A 19,925-nucleotide genomic window follows, 5' to 3' on the forward strand; every position below is an offset into this window, starting at 1 on the left:
CCATTTCATGTATAGAATTTTTTGCTTCCTCCATGTTCCCTTTTAACCAGTTTAGGTTTCTTGGACAGGTGTAACTTCCTGTGTACAGGTTTCCCTCAACTTATGCTATATATGCATTCCTGGAGAACAGTGCATAAATCAAATTCACATAAAGCGAACCCACTTTACAATTTAACAAATAGGGATGGGTTCCCATGACTGGAAAGGAGGGAGTGAGGCACAAGGCAGCAAAGAAGAGGGAACAGAGCGGCACTTACCCAGCCCTGGCTGCAGTAGTCCCAGGAGTGGCCAAAGCCAGCAGGCGCTGGGCTTCACTGTGCTCTACCTGTCCCCACTCACCTCTGCATCGGGGCTGCGCTGTGTCCTGGTGTGGGCAGCTGGTGTCAACTCCCAGGGCCACTGCAGCTGGGGCTGGGGTGAGCACTGTGCCCTGTGCCACCCGGGGCTTCACTTGTCTACACTGTCCCCAGCCCATGTTGGAGCAGCCTGGGAAGTAGCCGACACCAGCTGCCTGTGCCACAGCATGGCACAGCCCAGGAGCTAGGGTGAGCCCAGGCATGGGGAGACAGGCAGACCATGGTGCAGCCCAGCGGCTGCAGGCAACTGGCCCTGGCCATTCCCAGGGCTGCTGCAACCAGGGCTGGGGTGAGTGGGGCCATGGCCCTTCCCCTCTCCCCACAGACTTACCTGCTTGGGTTGGGGGGGCACATCTATGCTGATCACATAAAAGCAAATTTACCTCGCACATAATGAATTATGGGTCTAAATATGCTCACTGCATAAGAGCAAACTTGCATATAAAGAACCCACATAAATTGAGGGAAACCTGTATTATGAAACTGTATTTTGGTTTGGGGGACCTCCTGGTAGAGTGCTGTTCCTCAAGTCTTAGCTCATGCATGGCGTGTTGTTCATAAGACCGTGTTTATGGCCATGGGAAGTTAAGAGTTGAAGGTGAGTTTGACAACAACAAAGTCTGAAGATGCCTGTAGTGTATTGTTTGCTGAATATCATTGCCATGGCCCAGTGAAGATTTGGGATATCCAATTTTGCTCTTGGATATGCTTGAACAATTGTTAGTTTTTGTTAATGTTCCTTATATAGAATTTGTTCCCAATTAGTTAGGCCAGCAAGTTTATGCTTTAGGGTGTTGGCCTTTATAATATTCTAAATGGTATATATTACCGGTGACTTCCATATTCTGTTTTTACAAGATAAATGTAACCAAAACAGGATCTATATAACACTAATTTTTTGGTTGGTTATTAACCTTTGTTTTTCAGGGTGAGGTCCAATGTTGTTACTTGATATAGAAAGCAAGAATGACCTTAAATAATCACCTGTTTTTACAAATATTGGCTGCATGAGGTGTACAGGAAACTACATTCATATCACTTGGACTGCTGCTCTTTTTCAACTAGTGAACATTTTTAATTTTTGTTTTTAAATTTCTAAATTATTTCTCTTACAGAAAGAAAAGGAAAAAAAGAAGGAAGAGAAAAAAAGGGAAAGAGAACCAGAAAAACCTTCAAAACCCCTAGCTACTGAAAAGGTAAAATTGCTTTTTTCACGACAGTTTGAAAAAATGTAATATTTAGCTACAATATGATTTGAGACAGTGCCTTCGTTTACAAAGATTGGCAGTATAACAAATCCTCATCCTTCTATTTGGTGAGACAGGAAAAGGGAGTGTTCTCATCAAATATTTTTTGTTGTTTTTATTTTTTATTAATGACCCCAGTGAATTCAACAGTTGACAGAAATTGGATACAGAAGCTAAAGATTTTTAAAAACATAGCAATTATAAATGTAATGATGTAGTCTTAAACTAGACATTTTTGATAACTGAGCTCTGTTCTATTTGCCAGTGTTAAAACTACATACTTGTATAGGTTTCTTAACCTGAGAATATGTAGGCTTCCAAAAATATTTAAGTAATATATGGATTCATTAATATCATGTCTTTTGGAACTTTGACCAAAGGTATTTGAGGCTGGAGATAAATATGGGGGAGGGAGAATAATTATTTAGAGTGCTATAAAGAGAGGGAAAACTAGCAGATGAAGCATATTCTTAAAAGTTATCTGAATATAAAAATATGCTCACTGTTGAGATCTTACAATCTTTTCGGAAGGTGCTTAGTAGAAGCTGCAGTACTATGCAAGTGCATTGAAATACCTTGCCCAGTAAACTACCAGTAACTGCATTGTAGGAAGCATCCTACATTGGTAGTGGAATAGACTGAATGGCTTCTTCCCTAACCAATTATAAGAAATAGTAGGTAAGTCCTATAGGCAGATGCATTTTAAAGATGAAGGAATCCAAGTGATCTGACCATTCCTAAAGGACTTAATATGGGAGGTTCAACATCAAACTGTTCTGAAAAATAGATAAGAAGAGCAGCCAGAGCCCTAGGAGCTTTTTCCCCAACTGAAAACTGAGAGATGCAAGTAGGTGGGGAAACTGTGTTCCTGAGGAAGCATCCAAAGAAATAGCAGAATATGTATGGACAAAATCAGGAAAGCAAAGGCCAACCCCTCTCCCCCCCCCCTTAAGAAAACAGATGTTGTCAACAAGATGTTGTTCAAATATAAGACCAAAACAAGGTGCTCAATGAAGATGTCCTGTTAATAGAAGACCTAGAGGATGGAGCTGCTCATTGTTGCTCTGATTAAGGCTTCCCCTCAATTATTATCAGATGAGTAGCAAAAGTACTAAGGAGAAGTAAAGGGTATGTTGAAGAACTTTTGACAAACTTGGGTGAATTTAAGTCAGTCTATCTTGATAAATTTCCTCCCAGGGTGTCAAAGCAACTAGCTAATAAATCTTGCAGCCACTGTCAATCTTAGGCATACAGGCAAGTCATGAATGCAGTAGTGTCTACCTTTAACAAAAACAGAGTGGGGGACTGAATGAATTGCAGATCTGTGAGCCTAACTTCAGTATCTGGGTTGCTACTTAAGGCAAACTAAGAAACATTAATTTTGTAAATGTCTGGAGGATGAATTAGTCATCACTAACAGTCGATGTACAGTCGCGGAACAAATCATAAAAACTGATTTCCTTCTAAGTGGAATAATTTGGTGAATATGAAAATGCATTTGGTATATATCTGGACTTAATAAGGCTTTTGACATGGTCCCGCATACCATTCTTATCTGGACACTGGAGAAATGTGGGCTAGATTAGAATTACTATTGGATGAATAAAGTCATTGAATAACTATAAGCAAAGAGAAACTACAAATGGATTGCTGTCAGACTGGCAGAAGGTCTTGAGAAGTTCCACAGGGGTTCAATGCTGTTTTAACATTGAGTAATAGTGTGGATGCAGGGAAGGAACCATGTTGATCAAATTGACAGATGACACAAAACTGGAAGGGATTGCAAACACTTTGGAGGATACAAATTGGAATTCAAAAGGATTTTGGTAAATTAAGGAACTGACCTATAAAGGACAAAAAGGAATTCAACAAACAAATGTAAGGTGCTCTACATAGGGAAAAAGTCAAATATAGAAGTACAGAATAGGGGGTCCACTAGTTAGGCAGTAAGAATATGAAGAATTATCTGGGAATTAAACTCGGCATTAGTCAGCAGTGTGATACTGTTGCGTAAAGCAAATGCAGTGTTGGGCTGTATTAAGAGAAGTATCGTATGCAAGACATTGATAATAATAGGACCATTCAATTTGCAGCTAATTAGGGTCAAGTGAGTATTGTGTTCTGTTGGGGCACTGCATTTCTAAGAAAGATGTAAAGAAACTGGAGGGGATTCAGAGGTAATATAGATGATATGGGTTGGAATTTGAGCCATTTAAAGAAAAGTTGAAGGAACTGGGTATGGTTAGCTCTGAGAACAGGAGTTTTTGGGGAAAGTCATGGCACTTTTTAAAAATATTTGAAAGGCTGCCATTAGGAAAAGGGAGAGGGATTGCTCTGCTTTACTACAGACAGCAGGATATGAGGCAATAGTTTTAAATTGCAGCATAGTAGACTGATGTCAGGAAAATCTTGCCAGTTCTTAGAACAGTAGGACAAAGGAATAAGCTCCTTTAAGGAATTTGTGGAAACACCTTAATCTTATTTAGAGGTTTTCAAAAGGAGGCTGGATGGATATTTATCTGGTTTGGTTTAGGAACAGCAAATCTTGCATCTTTGTAGCAGGTTTGGGCTTAAGACCCATTGGGTTAGACCTTACATCAGTTTGACTTTTCAAGAAATTATTGTTACATATTTACTTTAATTTATTGTCCCAAGAGGATCAAGTAACTTAAATAATTTGATTGTTGCTTGTTTAACAAAGACTGCATTACATTACCATGCATTTAATCAGAATAAATTTATTGATTAATTTAATGAGATTATTTTAAAGAAAAGTTTGTTGAATTTATATAGTTACTTGGGAGAGAGATCTTGCCTAGAAATTTCACCAGATACCTGGGGTAAAGTGCTCTAATGCAGTAGTGCTCAATCTTTTACTTTGGTCCAAATGTGTGGCACAGGGCTGGTGTATAGTTTGCATGCCAGAATTGGGCCCTGGGGTCTAGCACTCCTCCTCCCCCACCCCCAGCTCTGGAACTGGGCCCCAGGGGTACAGTGCTGCCCCAGAATATGAGGATTGGGCCTCAGGGGGCTAGTGTCACCCCTGCTCAGCCCTGGGCACTAGGATCAGGCACCTGATCCAGCATGCAGTCCCAGGGCTCCCTATAGGTCTGGAAATTTGGCAGTAGGGGGGAAGTGTCACCAATCCCCAACTGCGATATTTCTGGACCCTTCGGAAGCCCTGTGGGCCAGATGTGGCCTGCAACCTGGGGCTTGAGCACTCTTGCTCTAATGAAACAGCGCTCAAAGAAAGAAACCTGTTCCATGTGTTCACTTGTCTCACAAGCTAATTGAAAATTCTAGAGTAGTGTTGACATTATTATTAGCAGAACTGCATTTCAAACAGAATTAATTACATTGTTGTGTAAAATCTGCTTTGATTTTAAAAATAGAATGAATACATTTATGTGAAAATTTCTAAGGCATTTCTTTTGGGGCAGATGTCCTTGCACAGATGACACAAATCAATTAGCATGTTCTTATAATGTTTATCCAGCAATCTAGCTCTCTTCTGTCTATACCGCACCCAAGCATCCATCTGTCAGTTTGTTTTCCCTGTGGTAATGTGTTATAGCTGCTCAAAAATACGTTTTCATATATAATTGTTTCTTATAAATGTAATTGAAGCATCTAGTTTTCTAAAGTGTGCCCCCTTTACATTTGAGTTAGTTGTCAAATTAATAAATGAAAATAAAGGAACCTGTTGATGTTTTGTTGTATAATGGTACTTACAGGTGTTTTGCCTATTTACATTTTGTAAAAAATACCAACAAAAGTTTGAGCACCAGTCATGACTTTATTCAGTCATCCTGTAGTTGTGATTGAGTTGGATGTGCATGAGGTTGGGATTTTAGATTGATTGCTCTCCACAATGTTCCTTTAAAAAAATAAATAAATAAAAAATCTAGCTGTTCTAGTTTTGAAGAAAACCTTGAAAATGTGTCCTGAGCATGAGAGAAAGTTGTCTGCCTGAGTTTTTTGGCAAGCCTGAAACAATAGCTTTAAGGCATAGTAGGTGCTGACTTGTATGCAAATGTTAAATGCAGTGAAAAGAAAGCATCAGTCTTCTCTGAGGCATTGTCTTCCATCAAGAAAGGCATTTTTAAACATTGCCTGGCTCTTGGAGTAAGCTGTTTCCCTGGTTTGCTTTACTATGTTAACATTAAAGCTACAGCATCTTTGTCAATGCTAGAATTTAACACGAGTTAACTTTCATGTTAAGTTTTTTAGGGTAGGGTATGTCGAGGCTGAAGGTGGTGTTTAGTTCACTTCCCCTTCTGCATACTGAAGTCTGAGGAGGTGGGGACCTCAAGTTTCAAAGTCTAGAGCAGTGGTCTCCAAACTTTTTTGATCACGCACCCCTATCAGTAGTGTGCCTCACCAGTTTTGACTGCTTTCAGTTTAGGCACTGTTCAGATTAAACTGGTTACTAGAATAGTTAGAGATGTGTGGTTTCAAAAAAGGCTGTTAAAATGTCATCATTTAATCATCAGGTTAATTGACCTGTCGGTGTTTGAAATCTTTTTATTTCAATTAGTCCTGCAGCAATGACACAAATTCAGGAGGGGTGATTTGGGATGGGCTTAGCTTAAATAAAATCAACAGAATTGGTGTTGAACATCTGGTTGTAGGGTTAAGCTCATCTCTCTGCAAGCTCTCAGAAGGTTGGTTTATTTTAGGCCATGTACAGACATTGTTTCCACTAGAAGAATTGCCATTCTCTGGGTAGACACCAAAAATGTGCAGACTTGAAGTTTTTTCTCCCAGGACAAAACTGGTGGCTCTGGGAGAAAAGTAACTTGACTACACACACCAAGGTTGAAATCACTCCCAGGAGAGGTGTGTTGTGTTTTTTTTTTTTTTTTTTTTTTCCCCAGGAGGCTAAATGTCTGCATGCTTTCCTCTGGCTTAACTCCACCTGGCAAAGTGGAGCTAGGGGAAAGGCTCCTGTGCCTTCCAGAGACCAGGTTCCCTGGTCTAGGGATGGCTCAGGGGAGTTGCACCAGTCCCCCCCTGCCTCATAGACCAGGAGGAGATGGAAGGAGCATCTGCCAGCTGATCCCCCTGCCTGCTTCTCACTCTGAAGTTTCAGGTGTGAGAAGCATGCTGGGATTTTGCCCCACCTTTCCCTCCACTCAGCAGCCAGCCAGTGGAAGTTGAGCACAGGGAAGAGCACAGCCCTGTGCCTGCTTTCAGGCTGGAGTTCCTGGTGCAAGGCACAAACAGTGGCTTTGCCCTGTTGCCCCAGGGTGAAATCCTCCAGTCCACCCTAGGAAGATGCAAGAAGCAGGGGGGAGGGGGCAGCTGTGTTGAGTCTGTACTCCTGGAATCATTTCTAGTGGTGGAAACTTTCTACTGCTAGAACTGAACATTTGTACACAGACATAGAAAGTGTAGCTGATTAGCTGTTTTGCCAAGGAGAATGAAAAATTTTACAAGCCTCCCTTTTTTTTTTTCTGTCCAGCCATTCCACTTAGACCAGAAAAGCCCTAGGGGATGTTGAGAAAACAGTGCCTTTTGTTGATTTCATCTCAAAGCCATTTGGGGAGATGGTGTAGTTCTGTTAGTAAAAAGACAGCCTTTTTGGTATGTGCTATATCACTGCTTGGGGGCTTGACCAATTTAGCTATGCCACCAGAGCAGGTGTGGGCAATTATTTTGGGCTGAGGGCTTCTTACTGAGTTTTGGTAAGTTTATTGAAGGCCACATGACAGGCAGCTAGGGGCAGATAAATATTAATTTCCTAAATTTTTTTAGGGGCCAGATAGAGTGGCCTGGCAGGCTGCATCTGGCCCGCAGGCCACGTTTTACCCTCCCCTGCACCAGAGGCTCCAAATAAGCTCATGGTCTGCATCTTCATGAGCATGCTCACTGGCTCACAGAATCATGGACTGGCAAAGGTGCACGTAATGATCATATGTATCAAAAAACACCTAGTGAATATCTTGATAAATTTGAAGTAACTTTTTTCTCTCTGGCCTGAAAGAGAAAATTTCCTATTTATAGGACCCAAAGCTGGGCTTCAATGAAGGGATAGAGAAGCAGGCAAAGCTCTCCTAGAAGTCAGTACGCTAAAGCTGGTAATGAAGACTCCACCTTTTCTAATTGCACCAGTGCTGTATGGGAGTGAAGTAACAGAGATCTTCTATATGCAGTCATAATAGCATGGCTTCCAAGTTGATGATTAGTAACATGGCCATCTGGTTGCTTCTGAGGTATAAAGAGAAGCTTTGCTGCTTTGCTCGCCAGCCTTTGGCTGCTGCAGTTGTAATATTTCTGCTGCCCTGCTCCTTCGCTTTCGTGGCCTTGTGCACTAGTATCTGCTTCTGCTGCAGCTTCAAGCTTTCTTAAGTTCTAGCAGAGTGAAATGACCTAATTACATCAGTATAATTGAAACCAACATGGTTCTTAAATGCAGTGAAAATTAGGCAGAGCTGATTGAAACTGAATTTCTATTCGACGGAAACTGGCATTTCTGAACTTTTCGGAATGTTTTGGTTTTGTGTTTTGGCGGGGGAAGTGTTTTCCTGGGTTTTTGGGGTTTTTTTTGTTTTTTTTAAAGATTCCAAGGCAACACAACTTCAGCATTGGTAATCCTCTATCCATTCTCAGGGTCACGATGCCCCTTAGTAAAGCATTCATGCAGCCTGGCATGGAGTAGCAGGTTCCCCTGTGCCAGGCTGCACAGCTCGCCTTTCGAGTTCCTGGCAGGCAGGGAGCATGGCACTGTAGGATAGGTCCTGATGCTGTCTTTCCTGCCCTGGCAGTTGCACAATCTGGATCAAAGGAAATTTATCCCTGATCCCAAAACTTGTACGTCTTGCCATGCATGTCTGGCATGTGATTTGTTCTTTAGGGGGATCCAGCATATAAAAGACCTCACATCCCAATTGTACAATTTAGATTAATGTCTGCCAAAGGCCCTCCTATTCTTACCCTTGCTGCTGTAAAAGTTAAGAGAGGATTCTGTGGCTGTTCTCTGCCTAAACAATGTCAAGTCAATATTTCTTTTCTTTCATAGCCGCATTTTTAAATGGCTATACAAAGATGAAGACTTCAGGAATCAAAATGGTATTGTAGGTAGCCTTTTTTTTTTGTTTTTTTACTTAACTGATATTTCAAGTGAGTTTTAACACTATCACTATTAACTGGCACTTGTTTTTAGAACAAGTTACACAAATGTTACATCTGTACAAATTCTGTCTAGGTTAAAAGTCTGTATTACAGACTTAATTTTCAGTTATCCTTATTATTGGTATTAAATATCATGTTCTCTTCTATTAATTTTCTGAGAGAAGCATATTTTATTACTAGAGGTTATATAAAAAATAATTTCACGTTACTTATGCAAAGTCCTTAGTGTTACCTAAGAGACAGTAGCTTCATCTGTGTCTTATGTTAAAATACTATATAATGGCACTGATTAGTGACTGAACTATGGGACTGCTTTTTCATATATAAAAATCAGGCTAAGATTTTAGGAAGAAACGGTAAGCTTCCACAAGATCATTTTTTTGCACTTGTGAAAATTTATCCACCTTCTCCCAGCATTGCTCCAATCATGAGTGTCAAGAGATGAGTGGTTTGTGGTGTCATGGCAAACAAAAGGTGCCATTCCTCATAGAACAATAGAGAGCTGGAAACCATCTTGCTTTCTCCTAAGGTTGGCTGGATGGAGGGCCCACATAAAGTATCAGTGTTCTTGAGCTATGGTTTTATCTAATCTGTTTTCTGTCTGTTCTCCTAAAGTAAAACATTTTAAAGCAGCTATTACAACATTTAAGCTCTTGGTGTACTTGTGTAGCACTATAAATTTTCAAAGGCAATTTCATCTTTCTCTCCATGATGCATTATTTCATTATTTAGATGCATTCATAGACTCAAACTGTTCCCATCCTATTCTCTAGGCATCCTTGACAGACATTAAAGAATAATGTTTGTTTATTAAGTGCAGCATTACAATTCAGCATGATGCACCATCAGCAAAGTAAATGATTCACAAGTGCAAATCCTCTTTTACTTCTAATAAATGTATATGATTGTGATTTCTTTGTCATCTTTCCTTTTCTTCCACTTAATTCTTTTTCTTTTACCGTAACTGTCAGGTATGCAGACTGTTAGAAGATTATTGCAAAAAGTCTATTTTCACCTAATAAATATGGTCAGCCTTGTGTTCATTTAATCTTTAGTTGTGTAGCTGGGATCCTTTACTGCTAATGTGCTACATCCAGTACATTACTCTGTAAAACTGGTTTGCATGTTTGCACAAAAACAAAAATGTGCAAATTAAAGCTCATTTAATGGTTTCAAGGCAGGTACTCCTATCCTTCAAAAAGGGCATAACTATCTTGAGGGTTCTTAAATGTTGAAGAGGAAGAGTAGAACATCTGACTCTTATGCCCTGAGTGGCATTAGGCAGTGAGCTGTTTTGCTGGATACTAACACTCCTCAATTTTGTTTTGGAGAAGTAGGTCAAGTTTTAAGTTTCTTTTGCTATTTGTACTCCAGATTTGCTGCATAAATGCACTTTCAGAAACATTCCTGCTTTAATTTGAGGGTTAAAATACAAAATCATTTTAACTTACAAATGTATTTTCTTTTCTCTTTTCAAACTCCTTTTAAATGTTTTTCCTTTAAAGCAGTGAAACTATGCTTCCCTATCAATTATACAAAAATAATATTCTGAGTAGTCTGGTTTTATAACATCAGTTAGGATCTGTTCTGTCAATCACCAATTCCCTGAAGTTAGTTCAAATACTTATTTTTGTCCTGAATGTCACAGGGATAAACCATTCATGGAGACAGATGCACTATTCTGTTTTACATATTTAATTGAAGAGGTCAGTTTTTCAGATGTGATGGTCAGCACTTGGCAGCCCTCTAACTATGTTTAGAAGAAAGATCTAGACAATGAAATAGGTAAGTAGCTGTGTAAAGAGCTAAGTTGAAAATATTGCTCAGTGTGTTTTATCCTGAGGGTAAATATTAGCATGATGTTTTGTCAGTGAGCTAGGTAAACTAGCTGAATTTACAAAGTCGTTTTTCTTTCAGCAATTTCACCTTTCTAAGAGAATTAGACATAAAGGTATCTTCCTACAAACAGATACTGTCTGTTTGAATAAGGGCATAGATTAGAGCTTTTCAAAAAGAACATGTGTCAGGTCTTAAAGTGTAAATGCTTTTAGTACTAATGCTTTTTGCTTATGGAAGCAACTGTGGAAACTAAATTTCTTGGAAGTAGAAGCAAATAAAGGAACTGCATTAAGACCTGCAAGCAATTAAAATAGCTTCTCAGGTATAATGCAGTAAAAACTGTGAAATAGTCTGTATCATGACTCCTTATTTAATTTTATTCATTAAGAATCTGGATAACCTTTTACCTTTTCGGATAAAACAATTTACACAATTACTTAACATTTATAAAATCCTGACTGGAACAAATAATCAATGAGGTATTATTTCCTTTCTTCCCATTTGAGTATGCTTTAACCAACTCTGAAAGTAAAATTTGGCAAGTGATATGATTTTGATAAATCCTGAACATGCCATTTGATAAACCCCTGATCCAAGGACTGTAGAGGAAATTTGTATGACTAATGACTAGGAAAAATCACACAGGTGTTTGTCACCTACCAATCAAATCTTCTCAGGACTGATGCTGATGTTTAAGGAAGAAATATGCTTCTAGCTTTCAGTTTTTCTTTTCTTTTTTTTTGGGGGGGGGCGGGGCTTACAGTGCAAAAATATATGCTTAATTAATCTTAATTAAACCCTATAAAACCAACCAGCACTTTTTGTAAGCTTCACCTGATTTGGGAAGGTAACAGTTGCATTTACCCCTAACCCACACTGTGTTGAAATTTTGGGGTGGGGGAGCCTAGGTGAAAATTTCTCAGGATCAAATGATACTTTATAAGTAAAACATGCCTTTTTAAAGGATAGCAATGTTGTTTAACTTAGGGTGTCTTGAATAACTAGGAACTATTCTCCGTGCCACTGTTTAAATAAAACCTCAGGGTTCCATTTATCCTGCAAAAGCTGATAGTCATCTGGTGGACTGAAAAAAATAGAAACAATAAAAAAAATCTCTACTTTAGCATTCACACTTCTACTAATAAGTATTGGAGAAAAAGAAAATTTTGAAAGCTGATATTTGTGACAGAGTCCTGTTTTTGTGGTTTGGTACGTGATTCTTCTTCTCGTGTCTCTGTGCCACATTTCACCATTTTGTTACACATTCTTGTGCTTGTTTATTGTACTTTGTGAGATCTTTCACTGTACATGTGCCTTTGAGCAGCGGGCATTGCAGCAGGCTGAACAGTGCTGGCTGGTGCCCATCAAGTTTCAGTGAGCCCCGCCATGTCTGGGTTTGTGTTAGGTAGCAGGAGGGCAAATTCCTCCTGCTTGTTCTGCATACTATTAGCGTTGGTGTAGAGGCATTTAAGGTCTCCTGAGGGTGAATGCACCCCCCCCCCCATATCCCAGGACTGTCTGGGCCCCTTTCTCTTACCTGGGTACTTCTTGTGCTCGTCACCTGTCTTGGCTGGGCTGTTCTTGTGGGCATCTCTTGGTTGGGTGTTCTGTGGCTCCCTCCGTCTTCATCCTCCCCTTCCTCTGAGGAGCCTAGCTTAAAGCCCACTGGAGGAGATCAGCCAACCTGAAAGAGAACACACGCTAACCTTTAGCTGTGAAATAAGCAGGGGTAACTCTGACAAATAAGCAATCACAGACCAAGTAGTGACAGCACCACCAAGATGTGGTGAGGACAGCAGATGGCAATAGTTTCCCTCCTGAAAAGCCACATGAATCATTTGGTGCCGTGACATGGCAAGTACAGTTTGCCACTATAATAAGCCCATCTACCCCCCAGCCATGGGCTCAACAAATCCTTGGCAGTAGAGCAGGCAGAAAAAGATGTTAGAATCTCAGTGGCTGCAAAAGCAGATGGAGGCGGCTATGGAATGAGATGCCCTGTTTGTCTTGGTCTCCTCCCATTAGATGAAGGTCCTGTCCTGTCAAGAGTTGTGTGGGACCTGATGTGCAGCAGCTTCTCTACAATAAAAGAAATTGGCATGACTTCCCTGGGCCCTGAGCTTTGTGGGGGCCCTGTGGAGCTGAGCCAGCTTTGCACCTGGCCACTCATGCCCCTCCCTCCCCCCCAGCTGCCATGTCTGGGCCCTGCACCCTGCTATGATTTTTCTCTCCACATAAGTGTCTTCCATGAAAATGTCTTTCATGGAAGACAATTATCCTTGACTGTAAAGGCTTGCCAAAGAATTAAGGACTTGGTAGTTCTGTAGGTATTTTTAGGTTCATCTTGGTCATAGGTCAGTCCAAAATCAGGAGCTCAACCATATGAAAACCCCAATTTGAAAATTGTTATAGAATACCAAGCTAGCAAAAAGTTGGTATTTAGGTCATAGAAAATTAATTCCCCTATTAAATGTTTTCATAAGATTGAATAAACTATTCTTCTATAGGAGAGTTGCTTAACTTTCCCTTTTCTCTTTTGTGTACTGGTACTTAGCTGTACAATGCAGACTACCATTTTTGACAATACCTGGATAAAAGGTTCCATTTAAAATGTGATTTTGATGAGAAGTCAAAAGTGAATTTTTGACTCTGTTACTGTAGGTTACTGTAGAACTAGTTGGGATTTTTTTTAAAACCTGTTTTTCATTGAAAAATCCTGATCTGTTGAAACAGTTTTCGTAGCAAGGTATGCTTTATATCATGGGTGTTTCACCTGTGGTGCGATGTCATCTGGCCCATGGCACACAACATCCGTCTCACAAGCCAGAGTTTGGGTGGAGGTGGCCAACTTTCAGGGTTCCATCTGATCCATGGACTGGCCCTGTGCCCTTCAAATGGTCCACAGGGCCAAAAGGTTGAGCACCATTGTCTTAAATCAGTGGTTCTCAACCTTTTTTGTACCAGGACCTATTTGTAGACATCAGTGGCCAGTCCTGACCCAATAAATAGTTTTAAGTAGAAAGCATACAAACGTATTGGCCCCAAAATACTTATTTCACACTACAAGTTAAAGCAACTCAACAGTTGCTGGGTTTTTTTTAAAGACAAAACTTCAACAGGAAAACAGTAACAGCAGTATCAACATATAGCCCTCCATTACTCTCAAGTGACATTGATCATTGTGCAGTTTGCACGGTGCATATTGCTGGTGCCCTTCACAGCCATCCCTGCCAGTGCTCCTCACTCCCAACTTGCAGCCGCCCACACCCGCAACCACCCAGTTTGTGCAGCATGGGGTGGGAATCCACAGTGGGTACGGGGCTGCAGCCTGGCTTGACTGGCATAGGTAGGAACCACCTCTGTAGCCCAGTGGATGGGACCTGTAATGGGGCCTTGACACTTGTTGCTGCTGCCACCACTGCCACTAGGACTCCCTTGCTAGTCATGGGAACAGTGCAAGGAGTAATGGATAGGGGGTTCAATGCCCTCACTTTCTGCCACCAGCTGCTTGCGTGGTAAGCCACAGCTCTACCCTGCTGTCATGGCCTGGTTGCCACTACTCCCTTTAGGTTGCCCATATTGTCTGCTACCCCACCTCTCCTCCAGAGTAGAGCCACAGCCTGAGGGAAGCAGTGGCAATGGGAGGAGGTGAGGGCAGCATGGCACCCTCCATCCCCTTGCCCATTACTCTTGGTACAGTAGCACCACCCCACTTTGCCCTCCTGTGCCAAGCCCTGCCCACTGGGCTGTGGAGGTGGCTCTTGTCTTTGCTGGTCCAGCCAGGCTGCAGCCCCATGCCTGTTGTGGATGCAGAAATCTTGGTGGGGCATGTGGCCCCCCATATGTCATCTGTGTCCCACCCATAGACTTACCTGGGGGAAGTTGCGGGAGCTGCTCTGTATACTTCCTGGCTGCCGTGTGCACGTGTGTGTGTATGTGGTGCCCTACCTTATCAGCCTCCTCCTGCTTCCCCCAGCTCCAAGCAGCCCCTTGCAGGCTGGAGCTCTGCCAGCCTGCCAGGGGAAACCCAGGTTTCCCACACTTTTCTCCTTTAAAAGAGAAAATCAGTGATTTTCCACATTTTTCTGTGATTGTTTGTGACCCTTTCATATTCTTATGACCCACTTTTGGGTTATGACCAACAGCTTGAGAAACTCTGCCTTGATGAAAGCTTAGTTGGGAAAACTGCCTTAAATCCAGGCTGGCTTTCTCCTGGAGGGAACCCATCTCAAAATAACCAGTAGTTGGTGGTCAGACCTAGGTTCAAAGTCTGCTCTGTCTGGATTGGTATCTCCTGTGGGAGCTGTTCACTGAATATAAACATTTATTGATCCATACAGACTGACTAGAGCCAGTAGTTAGTGTGCTCACTTAAAGTCAGAAACTCAGGCTTGAATTCCTGTTTCAAAATATTTGAACCAGAGTCTCCCATGTACCAGGCAAGTACCCTAACAATCACTTCATTGCTTATTGTCTCTCTTGGGTGGAATAAAGACTGACAGGGAGCAGGAAAACTTTATTGTCCAGCTCCTCCAAAGTTCTCCGCTGCAGCTTGATGTGGTTGGCTGACAAATTTCTTATATTGATGATTGCTTTCTACTTACTGTTATCTCAATTTGTCTGTTTTTACTGAATGCATTATTTTTGTTCTGTTCCTAAATTATTGTATGACATTATTGATTCCATTTAGGATGATTAAAATTGTGAGACTACTGTACAAATGCCAACCATTTTTCAAACCAACAGTATACATGTTATTATTTTGTTGAGTGTATAAGACTTATTACTGTAACTTTGAATAATAAGTTGCAAAGCTAAGGTAGAAAAGGCAATGTATTTTTAACTTCAGTGTGTTCCTTCAGTTTTTCAAGGAATTAATGTAAAGAATGTATAAAATACCATTTTTTACTTGTATAACAAATATAGTCATAGTCTCCTCCTTCCTTCCCTCACCCCCCACCTCCATCAACCCCCTAAAACTAGCAAGCATATCTTAAGCCAGGAAGTTGATTTTTTTTGTTTTGTTTTGTTTTCTTCACTGAAATTGTAAAAGCTTTTAATTACTATATTTATCCTCTTCAAATAAGAGTTAATAAGGAATGCCTTGTCTTTTTTTATTTAGTAAGTTGAAAGTCAATTGTAGGTAGACCCTAAAATGCCTTTTGGGCTTGACTTTAAAAGTGGGTTAAGAATTCGGAAGTAGGTGAATAGTATGTTGCAGGCAGGTCCTTCTGAAAGGTTTGTTTTGCATCCTAGTTGTCCAAAGTAGAAATAGAATATTTTATTAGAAGTACCATTTTAAGTAGCTGAACCTTTTCTACAGAAAACATTTACTGAAGCCAATTTCAGCTGCAAATAATGGGTCTGACATCAAACATAGTTGTAGTTCCTGTAGCCAAGTTGGTGATTTGGGCCAGGAAATAAAGATCAGTTTCTTAACAGCACTTGATAGTGTCAGTATTTTATATCACGGTGTCAGATAAATTGTTTGCAAGATTTGAGCAAATGCAATCTCCTGAATCCCTCTGTTTTGAAAAGAACTTGGCAAAAAACTTGACATGAATTTGCAGAGCTTTCATATTTATTTACAGTTAATTGACATGTGCAGAGAAATCCGAAAGTAGAGTATTTCTCGCAGATATGTACATGAGCACAGAATCGCTGGTTATTTTCTATGCTACAGTTCAGTGGGAACATGATGGGAGCTCAGCTGTAAGACTGTGCTATTCAAATTTAAAAATATATTTCTCATTCACCCAGTAACATTTGACAAAAGCATCTTCTTTACAAGATGCCAATTGGGGCCATTAGCTTTATTATACGGATTGGTAGAATGATGTAAATTGATGTGACGCTCAAATTATTTGAAGTATAAATGATAACCAGAGCAGGGTAATTTGTAAGTGGACTTGACATTGCAAAGAACATTAGAATTTTAGAAAGGCTAGTGCTTAACAAGAAGGAAAAGATAAGTGCATCTGATTAAGAATCCACATAAACTATGTTCAGATTTAATACTGGGGTAAGTTAAGCCATCTACTGTTAGGGTGTTTGTTTTCAGTAAGTGTGGTGGCATTGTCAATAATGTCACCACAAAATGTGTAGAGTTGTATGTGAAATAAAAATATTTTTCAAAAAGAAAAGCTGAAGAAGCAAAGTTCCGGTAATGCTGCTATAGAGAACTTTTAAAAAAAAATCTATTTGCACAGTAACTTCCTAAGATGGTTTTGATGATAATGAATTGAATTTCAAAATAGATATAAGTAGTGCAAAATAGATACGAGGGCAGAGTGGTACATAATTACTTGAATTAATATATAATTAGTGATTATCCAAACCTAGATTTGTCATAATGGGCATTAAATGAGTCTTTTCTACAAAGTGATATTGATGCATGATTCATTATGGTTGGAAATGGTGAAACTAGCCTTAATGTTTGCAAATACAAATAATTTTTCTATAAAATACAGTCAAGAGATGCTTTTTTTAAAAGAATTTGATCAAAGGTTTAATAACTAAGACACATTAAGCAGATATTAATGGAATTCAAATGTACTACTAAGCTATTTACATCATGGAGAGTTTGATTAGAACTCAAAATTTACCAGATCACATGATACAAGCAGCTGTAGGCACCAAAACTCAAGAATCCTTAGGGATAGTCCCAACTGCAAAATGTTTTTATAAGACTTGCTGTAATATTGCTGTTGCATATTCAGACCAACAGAATCCAGGGACAGACTTCAGGGGGCAGGAGATAATCTTTTTTGCTGCTGTCTCTAGGCTTTGCCCTTCAGTCTTCCATTGGAAATCAGGATGAGTCTCCCAATTACCATTTTTCAGACTGTTCTTTGTTTCATTCGTCTCTGGATCTCTCCTGTTCCTCCTCCAAAAAAGGGATATCGGCTAAGAAAAAATGATATGCATGAAGAAAACAACCTGAGAAGGTAGCAATTCTGAGAAAGCGAAGCACTGGAATACATGGCAAGGAGGGTGGGGTACAGATGGTCCAGTCTTCTGACTGGCGAACAACAGTTGCCTCAAAAGCATGCGCTCCAGCCAGGAGGTGATGGTGAGCAGCTGTTTTTCTTCTCCCCTACACTCCCAGCCTCTGTAGCAGACAGGGTGTCTGCCCTGATGCCATGTGGGCAAGGGAGAGGTAGCTGCAGGGGAACAGCAACCCCTGGCTACTAGTGAGGGTTGGGGAGGGAGGCTGCTTCCTGCCCTAATTTACTCTGGTACATGTACTGTTTTGTACAATGCTTCTCCCTGAGGTAAACTGGGGCTGTGTTTACAGCCCCAGCTGCTGCTCTGGGACAATGACAGGTCCCAGGGCAACAACTGGGGTTTTCAAACATGGCCCACATCCACCCACTTTCTGCTCCCTGCCCTGTGCTCTCTGTCTGATTTGCTGCTTTGCTTTCTCCTCTCTGTTCCATCTACTGTTGTGTTTCCTATTCCCTCTCCCATCGGCCAAGTCCCTTGCCACCTGTGAATTGCATACCACAGGTTGGCCATCCCTGCTTTAGACATACTTGCAGATTTGAAGATTTACTTTACTGTGGTGCTTGTGGTTCTCCCGGTGAAATTTATACATCAGTTATACAGATCCAAGCAGGTTTCTCAATATTGTACCGAATTTTTTTCTCTATTGCAAACCCTTTTGGCTGAGGGTCCTTTTAGTTGAATTTAATAGACTGGAGCACTATTTATTTGTCTTGCTGAAATCTCTAGTTTAAAATGATTCTGTTGAAGTTCCAGACTGAGATGGGAAGTTGAATGTTTGCACTTTTTTTAAGTGTTTAAATTATTTTGATATATTTAAGTACACAAAGTGGTTCAGCTGCTCACTTAATTTAGCAGGCAAGGTTCTTTGAGTAGATGTGGTATCTTTTATTAGGTTGACTGAGTAGTTGGAAAAAAGTTCTTGGCAAGCTTTCAGGCAGTCAAACATAGGGAGACTCTGTATAGCCCTTAAACCAACATGGCTACAACCAAAAACCCACCCACTTAATTTATTTTACATTTATTCTGCCACTTCTATGAGAGAGTTTTAAGAACAGAAATCCGGTTTAAAAAATACTTCAGTCAGTTGAAAATATTTTTGTATGTGTGTTTTCTCTTGTTTTATCATTCACATAAATAAAATTCTGTAGGTAATTTCATAATAATTTAGACCAGTGTGATCAATAAAATATTGACTTCCCTCAAGACTAAGAAAAGCTTTGGTAACTTTATTTGTTTCCATAGTCTCTCTGCTGACAGTTGATATTCCATTAACATCCCATCTATAACACAGGTTAGGTCTTCATATATAATGAGAACAAAAAAAACAAGGGTTCCAAATAATAGAAACTCTTTTGCAGCTTTTTTCTTTTTCTTTTAGGCAGTTCTTAAATTCTCAGACTTCAGTTTTTGAAAACTGATGGCCATTATTTGCAGTGTACACGCAATATTTGTTGTAGACTATAGTATGAACATTGTTATGTGCTATTAGGCACAATTATTTAGTTTACAGTTTCAAATTAATTTACTTTGGTACATGCAGTCTTTTGTACAATGCTTGATTTAGAACCAGCTGTAATAAGGTAGGCAGAGTAGTATTTACCTGAATGGTTGCATTTAGTACATGTTTGAGTGGCTGTCCTTATCCATACATCTGTTATGAATCCTAACACATTTTGTGGCATTTAATTTAAAAAAATAAATAAAAAGGAATTAATTTATCTGACCAGTAAACACTAAATCTCAGTGATGGGAGGCCATGCATTAAAACTGTCACAAGGGCAAGATTTTGATTTAAATCCTATGAGGGTAAGTTGTTGTTAGAAGAATTGTGTTCTGCTTGCCTAGTTAAACTATTTTTAGCAATGATGTTTGGTCAGCTCTTTTTATTTTTACTAAAGTAAAATATAACCACTGAGGATTTGCCAAGGACAAACCAAAGTTGCCTTGGGTTTTGGATTTATGTTTCATAGTTGCATAGTTTCTAGGGTAGGAAGGGACCTGAGTAGAACATCTAGTCCGACCCCCTGCCATGGCAGGAAAGAGTATTGGGGGTCAAATGACCCCAGCAAGGTGTTTGTCTAGGCTCTTCTTAAAAACCCCGAGGGTTGGAGCCAGCACCACTTCTCTTGGAAGTTGGTTCCAGATCCTAGCTGCCCTGACCGTGAAGTAGTGCCTCCTGATATCCAGCCTAAATCTACCCTCTGGCAGCTTGTGACCGTTATTCCTGGTCACTCCTGGTAGTGCTTGGGGGAACAGGGACTCCCCCAGTGCCTGCTGATCCCCCCCCCGGACTAGTTTATAACAGGCCACAAGATTCTCCCCTCAGCCTTCTCTTTTGGAG

General features: G+C 40.3%; 1 protein-coding gene across 2 annotated transcripts in view; it reads left to right on the forward strand.

The window, feature by feature from the left end:
• Positions 1-19,925, forward strand: part of SMAP1 (small ArfGAP 1) — a 204,726-nt gene that overhangs the window by 106,459 nt on the left and 78,342 nt on the right. For both annotated transcript variants that reach the window (XM_019537615.1, XM_019537614.1), the window contains one exon: positions 1,472-1,552. In XM_019537615.1, the coding sequence (XP_019393160.1) occupies positions 1,472-1,552 (81 nt within the window). The remainder of the gene's footprint in view (positions 1-1,471; positions 1,553-19,925) is intronic.

This window comes from Crocodylus porosus, unplaced genomic scaffold (assembly GCF_001723895.1).
Source record: "Crocodylus porosus isolate Cpor-Errol unplaced genomic scaffold, CroPor_comp1, whole genome shotgun sequence".
Classification (NCBI taxonomy): domain Eukaryota; kingdom Metazoa; phylum Chordata; order Crocodylia; family Crocodylidae; genus Crocodylus; species Crocodylus porosus.